Source organism: Nerophis lumbriciformis, linkage group LG08 (genome assembly GCF_033978685.3).
Source record: "Nerophis lumbriciformis linkage group LG08, RoL_Nlum_v2.1, whole genome shotgun sequence".
Taxonomy (NCBI): Eukaryota; Metazoa; Chordata; class Actinopteri; order Syngnathiformes; family Syngnathidae; genus Nerophis; species Nerophis lumbriciformis.
Window position 1 is genome coordinate 48,553,857 of NC_084555.2, and position 20,254 is coordinate 48,574,110.

A 20,254-nucleotide genomic window follows, 5' to 3' on the forward strand; every position below is an offset into this window, starting at 1 on the left:
TTAGATGACCATAGTAACTCATTAGAAGACCATAGTAACTCATTAGATGACCATAGTAAGACCATAGTAATTCATTAGATGACCATAGTAACTAATTAGAAGACCATAGTAACTCATTAGATGACCATAGTAACTCATTAGAAGACCATAGCAACTCATTAGAAGACCATAGCAACTCATTAGATGACCATAGTAACTCATTAGATGACCACAGTAACTCATTAGAAGAACATAGTAACTCATTAGATGACCATAGTAACTCATTAGGTGACCATAGTAACTCATTAGAAGACCACATTAACTCGTTAGATGACCACAGTAACTCATTAGATGACCATAGTAACTCATTAGATGACCATAGTAACTCATTAGAAGACCATAGTAACTCATTAGATGACCATAGTAAGACCATAGTAATTCATTAGATGACCATAGTAACTCATTAGATGACCATAGTAACTTATTAGAAGACCATAGTAACTTATTAGATGACCATAATAAGACCATAGTAATTCATTAGATGACCACAGTAACTAATTATAAGACCATAGTAACTCATTAGATGACCATAGTAACTCATTAGAAGACCATAGTAACTCATTAGATGACCATAGTAATTCATTAGATGACCATAGTAACTCATTAGATGACCACAGTAACTCATTAGATGACCACAGTAACTAATTATAAGACCATAGTAACTCATTAGATGACCATAGTAACTCATTAGAAGACCATAGTAACTCATTAGATGACCATAGTAACTCATTAGATGACCATGGTATCTCATTAGATGACCACAGAAACTCATTAGAAGAACATAGTAACTCATTAGATGACCATAGTAACTCATTAGATGACCATAGTAACTCATTAGAAGATCACATTAACTCGTTAGATGACCACAGTAACTCATTAGATGACCATAGTAACTCATTAGATGACCATAGTAACTCATTAGAAGACCATAGTAACTCATTAGAAGACCATACTAACTCATTAGATGACCATAGTAATTCATTAGATGACCATAGTAACTCATTAGATGACCACAGTAACTCATTAGATGACCACAGTAACTAATTATAAGACCATAGTAACTCATTAGAAGACCATAGTAACTCATTAGATGACCACAGTAACTCATTAGATGACCACAGTAACTAATTATAAGACCATAGTAACTCATTAGAAGACCATAGTAACTCATTAGATGACCATAGTAATTCATTAGATGACCATAGTAACTCATTAGATGACCATAGTAACTCATTAGATGACCATAGTAACTCATTAGAAGACCATAGTAACTCATTAGAAGACCATAGTAACTCATTAGAAGACCATAGTAACTCATTAGATGACCATAGTAACTCATTAGATGACCATGGTATCTCATTAGATGACCACAGAAACTCATTAGAAGAACATAGTAACTCATTAGATGACCATAGTAACTCATTAGATGACCATAGTAACTCATTAGAAGATCACATTAACTCGTTAGATGACCACAGTAACTCATTAGATGACCATAGTAACTCATTAGATGACCATAGTAACTCATTAGAAGACCATAGTAACTCATTACATGACCATAGTAAGACCATGGTAATTATTTAGATGACCATAGTAACTCATTAGATGACCATAGTAAGTCATTAGAAGACCATAGTAACTCATTAGATGACCATAGTAACTCATTAGATGACCATAGTAACTCATTAGATGACCATAGTAACTAATTAGATGACCATAGTAACTCATTAGATGACCATAGTAACTCATTAGATGACCATAGTAACTCATTAGATGACCATAGTAACTCATTAGAAGTCCATAGTAACTCATTAGAAGACCATAGTAACTCATTAGATGACCACAGTAACTCATTAGATGACCACAGTAACTCATTAGAAGACCATAGTAACTCATTAGAAGACCATAGTAACTCATTAGATGACCATAGTAACTCATTAGATGACCATAGTAACTCATTAGATGACCACAGTAACTCATTACAAGAACATAGTAACTCATTAGATGACCATAGTAACTCATTAGATGACCATAGTAACTCATTAGATGACCACAGTAACTCATTAGATGACCATAGTAACTCATTAGATGACCATAGTAACCCATTAGAAGACCATAGTAACTCATTAGATGACCATAGTAAGACCATAGTAATTAATTAGATGACCATAGTAACTCATTAGAAGACCATAGTAACTCATTAGATGACCATAGTAAGACCATAGTAATTCATTAGATGACCATAGTAACTCATTAGATGACCATAGTAACTTATTAGAAGACCATAGTAACTCATTAGAAGACCATAGTAACTCATTAGATGACCACAGTAACTCATTAGATGACCACAGTAACTCATTAGAAGACCATAGTAACTCATTAGAAGACCATAGTAACTCATTAGATGACCATAGTAACTCATTAGATGACCATAGTAACTCATTAGATGACCACAGTAACTCATTACAAGAACATAGTAACTCATTAGATGACCATAGTAACTCATTAGATGACCATAGTAACTCATTAGATGACCACAGTAACTCATTAGATGACCATAGTAACTCATTAGATGACCATAGTAACCCATTAGAAGACCATAGTAACTCATTAGATGACCATAGTAAGACCATAGTAATTAATTAGATGACCATAGTAACTCATTAGAAGACCATAGTAACTCATTAGATGACCATAGTAAGACCATAGTAATTCATTAGATGACCATAGTAACTCATTAGATGACCATAGTAACTTATTAGAAGACCATAGTAACTCATTCGATGACCATAGTAATTCATTAGATGACCATAGTAACTCATTAGATGTCCATAGTAACTCATTAGATGACCATAGTAACTCATTAGAAGACCATAGTAACTCATTAGATGACCATAGTAAGACCATAGTAATTCATTAGATGACCATAGTAACTCATTAGATGACCACAGTAACTCATTAGATGACCATAGTAACTCATTAGATAACCATAGTAACTAATTATAAGACCATAGTAACTCATTAGATGACCATAGTAACTCATTAGAAGACCACAGTAACTCATTAGATGACCATAGTAACTAATTATAAGACCATAGTAACTCATTAGATGACCATAGTAACTCATTAGATGACCATAGTAACTAATTAGAAGACCATAGTAACTCATTAGATGACCATAGTAACTCATTAGAAGACCATAGCAACTCATTAGAAGACCATAGCAACTCATTAAATGACCATAGTAACTCATTAGATGACCACAGTAACTCATTAGAAGAACATAGTAACTCATTAGATGACCATAGTAACTCATTAGGTGACCATAGTAACTCATTAGAAGACCACATTAACTCGTTAGATGACCACAGTAACTCATTAGATGACCATAGTAACTCATTAGATGACCATAGTAACTCATTAGAAGACCATAGTAACTCATTAGATGACCATAGTAAGACCATAGTAATTCATTAGATGACCATAGTAACTAATTAGAAGACCATAGTAACTCATTAGATGACCATAGTAACTCATTAGAAGACCATAGCAACTCATTAGAAGACCATAGCAACTCATTAGATGACCATAGTAACTCATTAGATGACCACAGTAACTCATTAGAAGAACATAGTAACTCATTAGATGACCATAGTAACTCATTAGGTGACCATAGTAACTCATTAGAAGACCACATTAACTCGTTAGATGACCACAGTAACTCATTAGATGACCATAGTAACTCATTAGATGACCATAGTAACTCATTAGAAGACCATAGTAACTCATTAGATGACCATAGTAAGACCATAGTAATTCATTAGATGACCATAGTAACTCATTAGATGACCATAGTAACTTATTAGAAGACCATAGTAACTCATTAGATGACCATAATAAGACCATAGTAATTCATTAGATGACCACAGTAACTAATTATAAGACCATAGTAACTCATTAGATGACCATAGTAACTCATTAGAAGACCATAGTAACTCATTAGATGACCATAGTAATTCATTAGATGACCATAGTAACTCATTAGATGACCACAGTAACTCATTAGATGACCACAGTAACTAATTATAAGACCATAGTAACTCATTAGATGACCATAGTAACTCATTAGAAGACCATAGTAACTCATTAGATGACCATAGTAACTCATTAGAAGACCATAGTAACTCATTAGATGACCATAGTAATTCATTAGATGACCATAGTAACTCATTAGATGACCACAGTAACTCATTAGATGACCACAGTAACTAATTATAAGACCATAGTAACTCATTAGATGACCATAGTAACTCATTAGATGACCATGGTATCTCATTAGATGACCACAGAAACTCATTAGAAGAACATAGTAACTCATTAGATGACCATAGTAACTCATTAGAAGACCATAGTAACTCATTAGATGACCATAGTAATTCATTAGATGACCATAGTAACTCATTAGATGACCACAGTAACTCATTAGATGACCACAGTAACTAATTATAAGACCATAGTAACTCATTAGATGACCATAGTAACTCATTAGATGACCATGGTATCTCATTAGATGACCACAGAAACTCATTAGAAGAACATAGTAACTCATTAGATGACCACAGTAACTCATTAGATGACCATAGTAACTCATTAGATGACCATAGTAACTCATTAGAAGACCATAGTAACTCATTAGAAGACCATAGTAACTCATTAGATGACCATAGTAATTCATTAGATGACCATAGTAACTCATTAGATGACCACAGTAACTCATTAGATGACCACAGTAACTAATTATAAGACCATAGTAACTCATTAGAAGACCATAGTAACTCATTAGATGACCACAGTAACTCATTCGATGACCACAGTAACTAATTATAAGACCATAGTAACTCATTAGAAGACCATAGTAACTCATTAGATGACCATAGTAATTCATTAGATGACCATAGTAACTCATTAGATGACCATAGTAACTCATTAGATGACCATAGTAACTCATTAGAAGACCATAGTAACTCATTAGAAGACCATAGTAACTCATTAGAAGACCATAGTAACTCATTAGATGACCATAGTAACTCATTAGATGACCATGGTATCTCATTAGATGACCACAGAAACTCATTAGAAGAACATAGTAACTCATTAGATGACCATAGTAACTCATTAGATGACCATAGTAACTCATTAGAAGATCACATTAACTCGTTAGATGACCACAGTAACTCATTAGATGACCATAGTAACTCATTAGATGACCATAGTAACTCATTAGAAGACCATAGTAACTCATTAGATGACCATAGTAAGACCATAGTAATTAATTAGATGACCATAGTAACTCATTAGAAGACCATAGTAACTCATTAGATGACCATAGTAAGACCATGGTAATTATTTAGATGACCATAGTAACTCATTAGATGACCATAGTAAGTCATTAGAAGACCATAGTAACTCATTAGATGACCATAGTAACTCATTAGATGACCATAGTAACTCATTAGATGACCATAGTAACTCATTAGATGACCATAGTAACTCATTAGATGACCATAGTAACTCATTAGAAGTCCATAGTAACTCATTAGAAGACCATAGTAACTCATTAGATGACCACAGTAACTCATTAGATGACCACAGTAACTCATTAGATGACCATAGTAACTCATTAGATGACCATAGTAACTCATTAGAAGACCATAGTAACTCATTAGAAGACCATAGTAACTCATTAGATGACCATAGTAATTCATTAGATGACCATAGTAACTCATTAGATGACCACAGTAACTCATTAGATGACCACAGTAACTAATTATAAGACCATAGTAACTCATTAGAAGACCATAGTAACTCATTAGATGACCACAGTAACTCATTAGATGACCACAGTAACTAATTATAAGACCATAGTAACTCATTAGAAGACCATAGTAACTCATTAGATGACCATAGTAATTCATTAGATGACCATAGTAACTCATTAGATGACCATAGTAACTCATTAGATGACCATAGTAACTCATTAGAAGACCATAGTAACTCATTAGAAGACCATAGTAACTCATTAGAAGACCATAGTAACTCATTAGATGACCATAGTAACTCATTAGATGACCATGGTGTCTCATTAGATGACCACAGAAACTCATTAGAAGAACATAGTAACTCATTAGATGACCATAGTAACTCATTAGATGACCATAGTAACTCATTAGAAGAGCACATTAACTCGTTAGATGACCACAGTAACTCATTAGATGACCATAGTAACTCATTAGATGACCATAGTAACTCATTAGAAGACCATAGTAACTCATTAGATGACCATAGTAATTAATTAGATGACCATAGTAACTCATTAGAAGACCATAGTAACTCATTAGATGACCATAGTAAGACCATGGTAATTATTTAGATGACCATAGTAACTCATTAGATGACCATAGTAAGTCATTAGAAGACCATAGTAACTCATTAGATGACCATAGTAACTCATTAGATGACCATAGTAACTCATTAGATGACCATAGTAACTAATTAGATGACCATAGTAACTCATTAGATGACCATAGTAACTCATTAGATGACCATAGTAACTCATTAGATGACCATAGTAACTCATTAGAAGTCCATAGTAACTCATTAGAAGACCATAGTAACTCATTAGATGACCACAGTAACTCATTAGATGACCACAGTAACTCATTAGATGACCATAGTAACTCATTAGAAGACCATAGTAACTCATTAGAAGACCATAGTAACTCATTAGATGACCATAGTAACTCATTAGATGACCACAGTAACTCATTAGATGACCATAGTAACTCATTAGAAGACCATAGTAACTCATTAGATGACCATAGTAACTCATTAGATGACCACAGTAACTCATTACAAGAACATAGTAACTCATTAGATGACCATAGTAACTCATTAGATGACCATAGTAACTCATTAGAAGACCACAGTAACTCATTAGATGACCATAGTAACTCATTAGATGACCATAGTAACCCATTAGAAGACCATAGTAACTCATTAGATGACCATAGTAAGACCATAGTAATTAATTAGATGACCATAGTAACTCATTAGAAGACCATAGTAACTCATTAGATGACCATAGTAAGACCATAGTAATTCATTAGATGACCATAGTAACTCATTAGATGACCATAGTAACTTATTAGAAGACCATAGTAACTCATTCGATGACCATAGTAATTCATTAGATGACCATAGTAACTCATTAGATGTCCATAGTAACTCATTAGATGACCATAGTAACTCATTAGAAGACCATAGTAACTCATTAGATGACCATAGTAAGACCATAGTAATTCATTAGATGACCATAGTAACTCATTAGATGACCACAGTAACTCATTAGATGACCATAGTAACTAATTATAAGACCATAGTAACTCATTAGATGACCATAGTAACTCATTAGAAGACCACAGTAACTCATTAGATGACCATAGTAACTAATTATAAGACCATAGTAACTCATTAGATGACCATAGTAACTCATTAGATGACCATAGTAACTAATTAGAAGACCATAGTAACTCATTAGATGACCATAGTAACTCATTAGAAGACCATAGCAACTCATTAGAAGACCATAGCAACTCATTAGATGACCATAGTAACTCATTAGATGACCACAGTAACTCATTAGAAGAACATAGTAACTCATTAGATGACCATAGTAACTCATTAGGTGACCATAGTAACTCATTAGAAGACCACATTAACTCGTTAGATGACCACAGTAACTCATTAGATGACCATAGTAACTCATTAGATGACCATAGTAACTCATTAGAAGACCATAGTAACTCATTAGATGACCATAGTAAGACCATAGTAATTCATTAGATGACCATAGTAACTAATTAGAAGACCATAGTAACTCATTAGATGACCATAGTAACTCATTAGAAGACCATAGCAACTCATTAGAAGACCATAGCAACTCATTAGATGACCATAGTAACTCATTAGATGACCACAGTAACTCATTAGAAGAACATAGTAACTCATTAGATGACCATAGTAACTCATTAGGTGACCATAGTAACTCATTAGAAGACCACATTAACTCATTAGATGACCACAGTAACTCATTAGATGACCATAGTAACTCATTAGATGACCATAGTAACTCATTAGAAGACCATAGTAACTCATTAGATGACCATAGTAAGACCATAGTAATTCATTAGATGACCATAGTAACTCATTAGATGACCATAGTAACTTATTAGAAGACCATAGTAACTCATTAGATGACCATAATAAGACCATAGTAATTCATTAGATGACCACAGTAACTAATTATAAGACCATAGTAACTCATTAGATGACCATAGTAACTCATTAGAAGACCATAGTAACTCATTAGATGACCATAGTAATTCATTAGATGACCATAGTAACTCATTAGATGACCACAGTAACTCATTAGATGACCACAGTAACTAATTATAAGACCATAGTAACTCATTAGATGACCATAGTAACTCATTAGAAGACCATAGTAACTCATTAGATGACCATAGTAACTCATTAGATGACCATGGTATCTCATTAGATGACCACAGAAACTCATTAGAAGAACATAGTAACTCATTAGATGACCATAGTAACTCATTAGATAACCATAGTAACTCATTAGAAGATCACATTAACTCGTTAGATGACCACAGTAACTCATTAGATGACCATAGTAACTCATTAGATGACCATAGTAACTCATTAGAAGACCATAGTAACTCATTAGAAGACCATAGTAACTCATTAGATGACCATAGTAATTCATTAGATGACCATAGTAACTCATTAGATGACCACAGTAACTCATTAGATGACCACAGTAACTAATTATAAGACCATAGTAACTCATTAGAAGACCATAGTAACTCATTAGATGACCACAGTAACTCATTAGATGACCACAGTAACTAATTATAAGACCATAGTAACTCATTAGAAGACCATAGTAACTCATTAGATGACCATAGTAATTCATTAGATGACCATAGTAACTCATTAGATGACCATAGTAACTCATTAGATGACCATAGTAACTCATTAGAAGACCATAGTAACTCATTAGAAGACCATAGTAACTCATTAGAAGACCATAGTAACTCATTAGATGACCATAGTAACTCATTAGATGACCATGGTATCTCATTAGATGACCACAGAAACTCATTAGAAGAACATAGTAACTCATTAGATGACCACAGTAACTCATTAGATGACCATAGTAACTCATTAGATGACCATAGTAACTCATTAGAAGACCATAGTAACTCATTAGATGACCATAGTAAGACCATAGTAATTAATTAGATGACCATAGTAACTCATTAGAAGACCATAGTAACTCATTAGATGACCATAGTAAGACCATGGTAATTATTTAGATGACCATAGTAACTCATTAGATGACCATAGTAAGTAATTAGAAGACCATAGTAACTCATTAGATGACCATAGTAACTCATTAGATGACCATAGTAACTCATTAGATGACCATAGTAACTAATTAGATGACCATAGTAACTCATTAGATGACCATAGTAACTCATTAGATGACCATAGTAACTCATTAGATGACCATAGTAACGAGTATATCATGCAGATTCCAAGCATTGGAAGACTTAGTAAAGTTGAAGACTTACAGTCATTAGAAAACATCATAATGGCAGCTACAGTTTTGATCAAACGCATGCGGCCACCTCTATTTGAAATGTAGTGGTTCGTGACTTTGCTGGTTTACGAGCAGAGGAGCATGTGGTGCCCTTTATTTAGAAAAGTATGGAAATACATGTTGGTACCGGTAGTAAACTATTGGTATGGGCACCACCCTAGTAAACATTGGCAATGACTTGAGTTTGTAGTCCTGTCTGTTATCTGATTGTTTCTTAAAGAAGTGAATGAACGTCCTCCATCATGGTTTCTTGCATCATGTTTGCCAGTTAGGTTGGAGACACAACTCTTTGACCCAATGTTTCCATTCAATGAAGGCCATGGGGTCTTTTGAAAGGAACGCAGAAGACCCACGTGGAGTATTTGAGATAAGACTCACCTCCTCTTCTCCTCCGAGCAGAAGCTTGTTGAGAAAAATGAAAGCAGAGGGGAAAAAAAGCAAGCGGAGAAAAGTGACTATAGCCAAAAGTTGGAAAGAGGGAGAAGAAGAAGAGGACGGTGTGTTGAGGGCACTCACCCAATTCTTCCAGCTCGGCGGTCATGGACTTGGAGCGCAGCGTGAGGGTGGTGCTGGGGGCTCTCTTGGGAGGGGGCGGTGCTGTGGAGAAAAAAAGTATGGCGTTGAAGAGGAAGGTGAAGGAGAAGAGGGAAGTCCTTTGGCTTTGAGACCCAGTGCCCTCCTGGCCCCCTTCCATCCTGTCTTCACGGCTTTGATGGGCCCCCATTGGGACGTGCCTTGTCAGGACCTTCTTCAATGAATCAATGATGAATGTAGCTTACCACCAGCAGGTGTGAATGCATGATGAATGTAGCTTTCCACCAGCAGGCATACTTGCCAACCCTCCCGGATTTTCCAGGAGACTCCCGAAATTCAGCGCCTCTCCCGAAAACCTCCCGGGACAAATTTTCTCCCGAAAATCTCCCGAAATTCTGGCGGAGCTGGAGGCCACGCCCCCTCCAGGTTTATTGTTAGGCAGTTTCATTAACGTCCTCCCAGCGCGGCAACAACACACAACAACAGCAGTCACGTTTTGTCTACCGTAAAGCAGTTCGTCTGCCGTAAACAGCAATGTTGTGACACTCTTAAACAGGACAATACTGCCATCTAGTGTACATGCATATGTGACAATAACATCTACGGCTTTTAGAGAGTGCAGTGCACAACTGCGCACACAACAAGGAGACGAAGCGGAATGCATAATCAGAGAGGGTGTTCAGCATGGTTAGAAAAATAGTGACAGAGAATAGAACAAGGATGGACAATTCAACCCTTAACTCAACAATGAGTAGATGAGTGTTATGTGTGTGTATATGTGTAAATAAATGAACACTGAAAATCAAGTATTTCTTCTATATATATATATATATATATATATATATATATATATATATATATAAAATAAAATAAATATATATATAGCTAGAATTCACTGAACGTCAAGTATTTCTTCTATATATATATATATATATATATACATACACATATATATATATATATATATATATATATATATAGCTAGAATTCACTGAAAGTCAAGTATTTCTTCTATATATATATTTATTTATATATATATATATATATATATATATATATATATATAATAAAATAAATATATATATATATAGCTAGAATTCACTGAATGCCAAGTATTTCTTATATATATATATATATATATATATATATATATATATATATATATATATATATATATATATATATATATACATATATATATATATACATATATATATATATATATATATATATATATGAAATACTTGACTTCACTAAGTCAAGTATTTCTTATATATATATATATATATATATATATATGTATATATATATATATATATATATATATATATATATATATATATATATATATATATATATGTGTGTGAAATACTTGACTTGGTGAATTCTAGCTGTAAATATACTCCTCCCCTCTTAACCACGCCCCTGACCACGCCCCCCGCCCCCCTCCACCCCACCTCCCGAAATCGGAGGTCTCAAGGTTGGCAAGTATGCCAGCAGGTGTGAATGCATGATGAATGTAGCTTACCACCACCAGCAGGTGTGAATGCATGATGACAGGTGCTAATAGGTAATAAAAATGTACCTTTTTTGCGGACAACTTCCTCTGACTCTGGTTTCCGCATGACGGACACCACCTTCATCAGCAGCTGGTTCCCTCCTTGTCGGATTAAAGACACCACCTGCTTGTGACCCACCTTCACCACGTTCACCCCATTGACCTGACAGGGACATGAACAATGTTGTTTCAACACACAAGGAGAGAATCACACATTCATTCATTCATTCATTCATTCATTCATGCATGACCCCATTGACCTCACAAGGAGAGAATGACACAAGAATTACTTCGATGAGAAAGTCTCCTGTCCTCAAGCTGGCCCTCCATGCCACACCTTCCACGTCCACTGACTCCAGGTACTGCAGGGCGGGGAAGGCGGGGGTGGGCGTGAACTCTTCAATGGGCGTCTCGGCTGACAAACAATGGAGAAGAGACAGCTGTCAATCAACTACGTCTTAGAGCATGTTGACACATTTCAAACACACACTTTGTGAGCAGCTGCTCTTGTAGAAAATATTCCATTCAATCTTGGCGCTAACCCAACCTGGGAGTGAGTGAGTGAGTGTTGTGTGTGTGTGTGTGTGTGTCAAAGGCTTCTACACGGTGAGAGAAAGAGAAATAAAAGCAGACTCCCACCAAGATGCCTTAGAGGGGTTGCCATAGCAACCATCCCATGCTAGAAGGGGGTGGGGGACGGGGGGGGAGTAAAATGTGGTGATGGAGACTAGTGGCGAGGCAATTTGTGTTAGGATGCAGGATGCTTGTGAGAGGATGATGGAGCTTGTAAAGTAGAGAGTGGAAAAAACACATAGATGAGAAAATGACCACAGACCAGTTTACTGAATCTGAGTGGAGCAGATGGGACAACACACACACACACACACACACACACACACACACACACACACACACACACACACACACACACACACACACACATGTTGACCAAAGCTGCCAGCCTGCCTAGGACTCACACAATAACAACTGGCCTGACTACAGTGTGCACTACAGTGTGTGTCCCTTTAAAAGACTACCGTATTCCAATAGACCCCCTACTGGTCTGACATGTATACTACAGTGTGTGTCCCTTTAAGAAGACTATTCCAATAGACCCCCTACTGGCCTGACATGTGTACTACAGTGTGTGTCCCTTTAAAAGACTATTCCAATAGACCCCCTACTGGTCTGACATGTGTACTACAGTGTGTGTCCCTTTAAAAAGACTATTCCAATAGACCCCCTACTGGTCTGACATGTATACTACAGTGTGTGTCCCTTTAAGAAGACTATTCCAATAGACCCCCTACTGGTCTGACATGTATACTACAGTGTGTGTCCCTTTAAAAAACTATTCCAATAGACCCCCTACTGGTCTGACATGTGTACTACAGTGTGTGTCCCTTTAAAAGACTATTCCAATAGACCCCCTACTGGTCTGACATGTGTACTACAGTGTGTGTCCCTTTAAAAGACTATTCCAATAGACCCCCTACTGGTCTGACGTGTATACTACAGTGTGTGTCCCTTTAAAAGACTATTCCAATAGACCCCCTACTGGTCTGACATGTGTACTACAGTGTGTGTCCCTTTAAAAGACTATTCCAATAGACCCCCTACTGGTCTGACATGTGTACTACAGTGTATGTCCCTTTAAAAGACTATTCCAATAGACCCCCTACTGGTCTGACATGTATACTACAGTGTGTGTCCCTTTAAGAAGACTATTCCAATAGACCCCCTACTGGTCTGACATGTATACTACAGTGTGTGTCCCTTTAAAAGACTATTCCAATAGACCCCCTACTGGTCTGACATGTATACTACAGTGGGTGTCCCTTTAAAAGACTATTCCAATAGACCCCCTACTGGTCTGACATGTATACTACAGTGTGTGTCTCTTTAAAAGACTATTCCAATAGACCCCCTACTGGTCTGACATGTGTACTACAGTGTGTGTCCCTTTAAAAGACTATTCCAATAGACCCCCTACTGGTCTGACATGTGTACTACAGTGTGTGTCCCTTTAAAATTCCATTAGACCTCCTACTGGTCTGACATGTATACTACAGTGTGTGTCCCTTTAAAAGACTATTCCAATAGACCCCCTACTGGTCTGACATGTATACTACAGTGTGTGTCCCTTTAAGAAGACTATTCCAATAGACCCCCTACTGGCCTGACATGTGTACTACAGTGTGTGTCCCTTTAAAAGACTATTCCAATAGACCCCCTACTGGTCTGACATGTGTACTACAGTGTGTGTCCCTTTAAAAGACTATTCCAATAGACCCCCTACTGGTCTGACATGTATACTACAGTGTGTGTCCCTTTAAAAGACTATTCCAATAGACCCCCTACTGGTCTGACATGTATACTACAGTGTGGGTCTCTTTAAAAGACTATTCCAATAGACCCCCTACTGGTCTGACATGTATACTACAGTGGGTGTCCCTTTAAAAGACTATTCCAATAGACCCCCTACTGGTCTGACATGTATACTACAGTGTGTGTCCCTTTAAAAGACTATTCCAATAAACCCCCTAGTGGTCTGACATGTATACTACAGTGTGTGTCCCTTTAAAAGACTATTCCAATAGACCCCCTACTGGTCTGACATGTATACTACAGTGTGTGTCTCTTTAAAAGACTATTCCAATAGACCCCCTACTGGTCTGACATGTATACTACAGTGTGTGTGTCTTTAAGAAGACTATTCCAATAGACCCCCTACTGGTCTGACATGTATACTACAGTGTGTGTCCCTTTAAAAGACTATTCCAATAGACCCCCTACTGGTCTGACATGTATACTACAGTGTGTGTCCCTTTAAGAAGACTATTCCAATAGACCTTTGACCTCTTTTGTGTATTTCAACACAAAGTTGTTGAAGAAGAGGAAAAGTCACCTTTTGCTCCTCGCAGGACAAAACCGAAGCCCTCGTTTTCTTTCTTCTGCAAGACCGCATTCTTCTCCTCAATGATGTAATCACTGTGAAGGATAGCACACATCAAATAGATATGAAAGCACACACACACACACACACACACACACACACTGGACAAATGCAAGTGGTTGGGAGCAAAGTGTGAGATGCATTTTAAGAGGGAATTAATCTTGTGACTGATCCTCCATAAGAAGAGGGCTTCCTTGGCTGAGAGACTCAGAGTAGATGTTCTCCTACAACTAACCACCAGAGACTCAGAGTGGATGTTCTCCTACGACTAACCACCAGAGACTCAGAGTGGATGTTCTCCTACAACTAACCACCAGAGGCTCAGAGTGGATGTTCTCCTACGATTAACCACCAGAGACTCAGAGTGGATGTTCTCCTACGACTAACCACCAGAGGCTCAGAGTGGATGTTCTCCTACGACTAACCACCAGAGGCTCAGAGTGGATGTTCTCCTACAACTAACCACCAGAGACTCAGAGTGGATGTTCTCCTACGACTAACCACCAGAGATTCAGAGTGGATGTTCTTCTATGACTAACCACCAGAGACTCAGAGTGGATGTTCTCCTACGACTAATCACCAGAGACTCAGAGTGGATGTTCTCCTACGACTAACCACCAGAGACCCAGAGTGGATGTTCTCCTACGACTAACCACCAGAGACTCAGAGTGGATGTTATCCTACGACTAACCACCAGATACTCAGAGTGGATGTTCTCCTACAACTAACCACCAGAGACTCAGAGTGGATGTTCTCCAATGACTAACCACCAGAGACTCAGAGTGGATGTTCTCCTACGACTAACCACCAGAGACTCAGAGTGGATGTTCTCCTACAACTAACCACCAGAGACTCAGAGTGGATGTTCTCCTACAACTAACCACCAGAGACTCAGAGTAGATGTTCTCCTACGACTAACCACCAGAGACTCAGAGTGGATGTTCTCCTACAACTAACCACCAGAGACTCAGAGTGGATGTTCTCCTACAACTAACCACCAGAGACTCAGAGTGGATGTTCTCCTACAACTAACCACCAGAGACTCAGAGTGGATGTTCTCCTACAACTAACCACCAGAGACTCAGAGTAGATGTTCTCCTACGACTAACCACCAGAGACTCAGAGTGGATGTTCTCCTACAACTAACCACCAGAGACTCAGAGTGGATGTTCTCCTACGACTAACCACCAGAGACTCAGAGTGGATGTTCTCCTACAACTAACCACCAGAGACTCAGAGTGGATGTTCTTCTACAACTAACCACCAGAGACTCAGAGTGGATGTTCTCCAATGACTAACCACCAGAGACTCAGAGTGGATGTTCTCCTACAACTAACCACCAGAGACTCAGAGTGGATGTTCTCCTTCGACTAACCACCAGAGACTCAGAGTGGATGTTCTCCTACGACTAAACACCAAATCTAAATAATATATATAAATCTATATGTTGAATATAAATCTCAAAGGGTAAATATTTTTAATGATAAATATAAACCTAAGTATTTCAATACAAATATTAAATCCAAATATAAATGTTAAAAATATATATACATTTTTTAATTAAAATTAAAAAAATCTCTCAGATATCTTCATGCTTTTATGCAACACATGTTTGGAGCCAACATTTTCAACAACATGCTGAATACTTTTCTACCTTCAAGGTACACACACACACACACACACACACACACACACACACACACACACACACACACACACACACACACACACACACACACACACATTCCTCCAGAAGGTCTTATCTTTGTCCATGTGATGTCAGATTAAACCAAAATTGAGCTGTTTGGCCACAATACCCAACAATATGTTTGGAGGAGAAAAGGCGAGGACTTTAATCCCAGGAACACCATCCCTACCGTCAAGCATGGTGGTGGTAGTAATTTGGTCTGGGCCTGTTTTGCTACCAATGGAACTGGTGCTTTAAATGGACAACCTAAAATCATCAGCCCGGAGGTTGGGTCTTGGGCGCAGTTGGGTGTTCCAACAGGACAATGACCCCCAAACATGCGTCAAAAGTGGTAAAGGAATGGCTAAATCAGGCTGAAGGTTTTAGAATGGCCTTCCCAAAGTCCTGACTTAAACGTGTGGACAATGCTGAAGAAACAAGTCCATGTCAGAAAACCAACACATTTAGCTGAACTGCACCAATTTTGTCAAGAGGAGTGGTCAACAATTCAAGCAGAAGCTTGTGGATGGCTACCAAAAGCGCCTTATTGCAGGTAAACTTGCCAAGGGACATGTAAGCAAATATTAACATTGTTGTACGTATACTTTTGACTCACATTTTCAGTAGACCCATAATAAATTCATAAAAGAAGCAAACTTCATGAATGTTTTTTGTGACCAACAAGTATGTGCTCCAATCACTCTATCACAAAAAAATAAGAGTTGTAGAAATGATTGGATACTCAAGACAGCCATGACATGATGTTCTTTACAAGTGTATGTCAACTTTTGACCACCACTGTATAACAGCTGCAAAAGTGTCAAATTCATGTTGACACCCAAATCAGGAGAAATATTTTATTAGAAGTATCCTGAAACTTTGATGACACAACTTCAATGTTTCCATCTTCTGTGGTTTTGAATAGAAAAGTGTGAAATGGAGTCATCACACAAATAAAAAAGGCTTGTGTTGACTCCGTTAGCTTCATAGCAACACTTTGACTTAGCACTGAGATCCTTTATGCAGGAGGGAGCTTGTTTTATTATTTATTATTGAGCAGTAAAAAGAAACTTGAACACCCGCCCTTTGAAATGTGACTCCATTATTCCTCCATACGCTCATATTTCATCATCTGTCCATGGCCTAAGGTGATTGTAGGAATAACACCATCAACATGTAAGAGTAACACCATCAACATGTAAGAATAACACCATCAACATGTAAAAATAACACCATCAACATGTAAGAATAACACCATCAACATGTAAGAATAACACCATCAAACTTGTAAAAATAACACCATCAACATGTAAGAATAACACCATCAACATGTAAGAATAACACCATCAACATGTAAGAATAACACCATCAACATGTAAAAATAACACCATCAACATGTAAGAATAACACCATCAACATGTAAGAATAACACCATCACACATGTAAGAATAACACCATCAACATGTAAGAATAACACCATCAACATGTAAAAATAACACCATCAACATGTAAGAATAACAACATCACACATGTAAAAATAACACCATCAACATGTAAGAATAACACCATCAACATGTAAGAATAACACCATCAAACATGTAAGAATAACACCATCAACATGTAAGAATAACACCATCAACATGTAAGAATAACACCATTAAACATATAAAAATAACACCATCAACGTGTAAGAATAACACCATCAACATTTAAGAATAACACCATCAACGTGTAAGAATAACACCATCAACATGAAAGAATAACACCATCACACATGTAAGAATAACACCATCAACATGTAAGAATAACACCATCAACATGTAGGAATAACACCATCAACATGTAAGAATAACACCATCAAACATGTAAGAATAACACCATCAACATGTAAGAATAACACCATCAACATGTAAGAATAACACCATTAAACATATAAAAATAACACCATCAACGTGTAAGAATAACACCATCAACATTTAAGAATAACACCATCAACGTGTAAGAATAACACCATCAACATGAAAGAATAACACCATCACACATGTAAGAATAACACCATCAACATGTAAGAATAACACCATCAACATGTAAGAATAACACCATCAAACATGTAAAAAGAACACCATCAACATGTAAGAATAACACCATCAACATGTAAAAATAACACCATCAACATGTAAGAATAACACCATCAACATGTAAGAATAACACTATCAACATGTAAGAATAACACCATCAACATGTAAGAATAACACCATCACACATGTAAGAATAACACCATCAACATGTAAGAATAACACCATCAACATGTAAAAATAACACCATCAACATGTAAGAATAACACCATCAACATGTAAGAATAACACCATCAACATGTAAGAATAACACCATCAACATGTAAGAATAACACCATCGACATGTAAGAATAACACCATCAACATGTAAGAATAACACCATCAACATGTAAAAATAACACCATCAACATGTAAGAATAACACCATCAACATGTAAAAATAACACCATCAACATGTAAGAATAACACCATCACACATGTAAGAATAACACCATCAACATGTACGAATAACACCATCAACATGTAGGAATAACACCATCAAACATGTAAGAATAACACCATCACACATGTAAGAATAACACCAACCACATGTAAAATAACACATCAACATGAAAGAATAACACCATCACACATGTAAGAATAACACCATCAACATGTAAGAATAACACCATCAACATGTAAAAATAACACATCAACATGAAAGAATAACACCATCAACATGTAAGAATAACACCATCAACATGTACGAATAACACCATCAACATGTAAAAATAACACCATCCACATGTAAGAATAACACCATCAACATGTAAAAATAACACATCAACATGAAAGAATAACACCATCAACATGTAAGAATAACACCATCAACATGTAAGAATAACATCATCAACATGTAAGAATAACACCATCAACATGTAAGAATAACACCATCAACATGTAAAAATAACACCATCAACATGTAAGAATAACACCATCAACATGTAAGAATAACACCATCAACATGTAAAAATAACACCATCAACATGTAAGGATAACACCATCAACATGTAAGAATAACACCATCAACATGTAAAAATAACACCATCAACATGTAAGAATAACACATCTACATGTAAGAATAACACCATCAACATGCAAGAATAACACCATCACACATGTAAAAATAACACCATCAACATGTAAGAATAACACCATCACACATGTAAGAATAACACCATCAACATGTACGAATAACACCATCAACATGTAGGAATAACACCATCAAACATGTAAGAATAACACCATCACACATGTAAGAATAACACCATCAACATGTAAAAATAACACATCAACATGAAAGAATAACACCATCACACATGTAAGAATAACACCATCAACATGTAAGAATAACACCATCAACATGTAAAAATAACACATCAACATGAAAGAATAACACCATCAACATGTAAGAATAACACCATCAACATGTAAGAATAACACCATCAACATGTAAAAATAACACCATTAACATGTAAGAATAACACCATCACATATGTAAGAATAACACCATCAACATGTAAGAATAACACCATCACACATTTAAGAATAACACCATCAACATGTAAGAATAACACCATCAAACATGTAATAATAACACAATCAACATGTAAGAATAACAC

At 36.4% G+C, this 20,254-nt stretch overlaps 1 protein-coding gene across 1 annotated transcript in view; it reads right to left on the reverse strand.

Moving 5' to 3' along the window:
- Positions 1 to 20,254, reverse strand: part of shank3a (SH3 and multiple ankyrin repeat domains 3a) — a 336,974-nt gene that overhangs the window by 45,758 nt on the left and 270,962 nt on the right. The window contains 5 exon segments of the mRNA XM_072913723.1: positions 10,163 to 10,186; positions 10,301 to 10,381; positions 11,904 to 12,039; positions 12,167 to 12,291; positions 14,785 to 14,867. Of these exon segments, the coding sequence (XP_072769824.1) occupies positions 10,163 to 10,186; positions 10,301 to 10,381; positions 11,904 to 12,039; positions 12,167 to 12,291; positions 14,785 to 14,867 (449 nt within the window).